Source organism: Bison bison, unplaced genomic scaffold (genome assembly GCF_000754665.1).
Source record: "Bison bison bison isolate TAMUID 2011002044 unplaced genomic scaffold, Bison_UMD1.0 scf7180017864036, whole genome shotgun sequence".
NCBI classification, from domain to species: Eukaryota; Metazoa; Chordata; class Mammalia; order Artiodactyla; family Bovidae; genus Bison; species Bison bison.
Window position 1 is genome coordinate 4,752,380 of NW_011494608.1, and position 1,421 is coordinate 4,753,800.

The 1,421-nt window shown below is 49.8% G+C and overlaps 1 protein-coding gene across 1 annotated transcript in view; it reads right to left on the minus strand.

The window, feature by feature from the left end:
* COL22A1 (collagen, type XXII, alpha 1) overlaps positions 1 to 1,421 on the minus strand; it is a 226,139-nt gene that overhangs the window by 59,545 nt on the left and 165,173 nt on the right. The window contains exon 44 of the mRNA XM_010834806.1: positions 271 to 365. Within this exon, the coding sequence (XP_010833108.1) occupies positions 271 to 365 (95 nt within the window). The remainder of the gene's footprint in view (positions 1 to 270; positions 366 to 1,421) is intronic.

Genomic DNA, 1,421 nt, shown 5'->3' on the forward strand with positions numbered 1-1,421 from the left:
GACGGGCCTGAGCTCACTCCGGGTGCAGGGTCGATTACCAGCCTCAGGAGCCCGCTGGCTGGACACACTGACCTGTGAGAGGACCAGTGCGGAGCCCGGCGCTCAGGTGACTGCTAGATATTTTTATTGGAAAGTCGTTGCCACCTGGCTGACAATTTCTAGATGGTATTGGGAGTCGACCCAAATCATCTTTCAATTACGGATCTCACTTCCTGCAGGAATCTTCCTAGACCTTCCTGCCTGCCTCACAGATTAAAAGAGCACCCTCACTGGCTCCTGGCTCTGTGGCTGGGGACAGTGAAGCTGGGATTCAAAATTACTTCCTCTGGCAATGTGATGACACGCGTGAAACCACAGCTGTCCGTCTAGAGGGAAGCAGAGGCGGCGAAAAGCAAAGGCAGTGCCAGTCTGCCCAGCTGTCACTGGAGCTCAGGGCACTGGACAACCCTCCTCCCGACTCCACCATTCCACAGGTGAGTGCCTGTATCTTCGAGAGTCTGCACTGTATAACGTTAAAGTTGTTTTTTAAACTACTGTCTTTGCTGGCCTCTCCAACCTCAAATGGCTTTGATTAGCGCATAATTTCTCCCATCAAGACACAGCCCTGTATTTAAGTCATACTGTACCGGAGGACCTTTTTCTCCTGGTGGTCCAGAGGGGCCCTAAGAAACAAACAAACAAGTAAGTAAGCCAACTGGAAGTGAAATGTCTGTTTAAATGTAAGGCTGGGTCCTTAAGGAAAAGCTAACGCCCTCCCATCTTTTTTTAAGAAAAACTTTTTATTTTTGTATCAGGGTATAATTGATTAACAGTGTTGTGATAGTTCCAGGTGGACAGCAAAGGGACTCAGCCATACATATGTATGTATCCATTCTCCCCCAAACTCCTCCCATCCAGGCTGTCACATAACCTTGAGCAGAGTTCCCTGTGCTAGACAGTAGGTCCTTGTTGGCCATCTATTTTAAATACAGCAGTGTGTACATGTCCACCCCAAAACCTAACTATCCCTTCTTCCTCCCATCCTTTCCCCCAGGCAACCACACGCCGGTGAGTCAGTTTCTGTTCTGTAAGTTCATTTGTATCATTTCTTTTCAGATTCCACGTATAAAGGCTGGCATATGATACTCCTACGTCTCTGCCTGACCTCCTTCACTCACTACGACAATCTCTAGATCCACCCATGTTGCTGCAAACGGCAATGCCATTCTTTTTAATGGCTTCCTGCATGTTTAAGGCAGTGTCACCCCCTCTCTCATGCACCCATTATCGCTGTGTGTGGGGATCCTCCTGGAACCTTCTCCCACCTGCCCTGCACTGGTGCTGCCCCATCCTGGCAGCCAGCAGGTGTCTCATGCCTAGCCCATCTCTAGCCCTGGTGTGCAGTGGACCCTGCATTTCGGCATTCTTGTGCTGCATGCCCT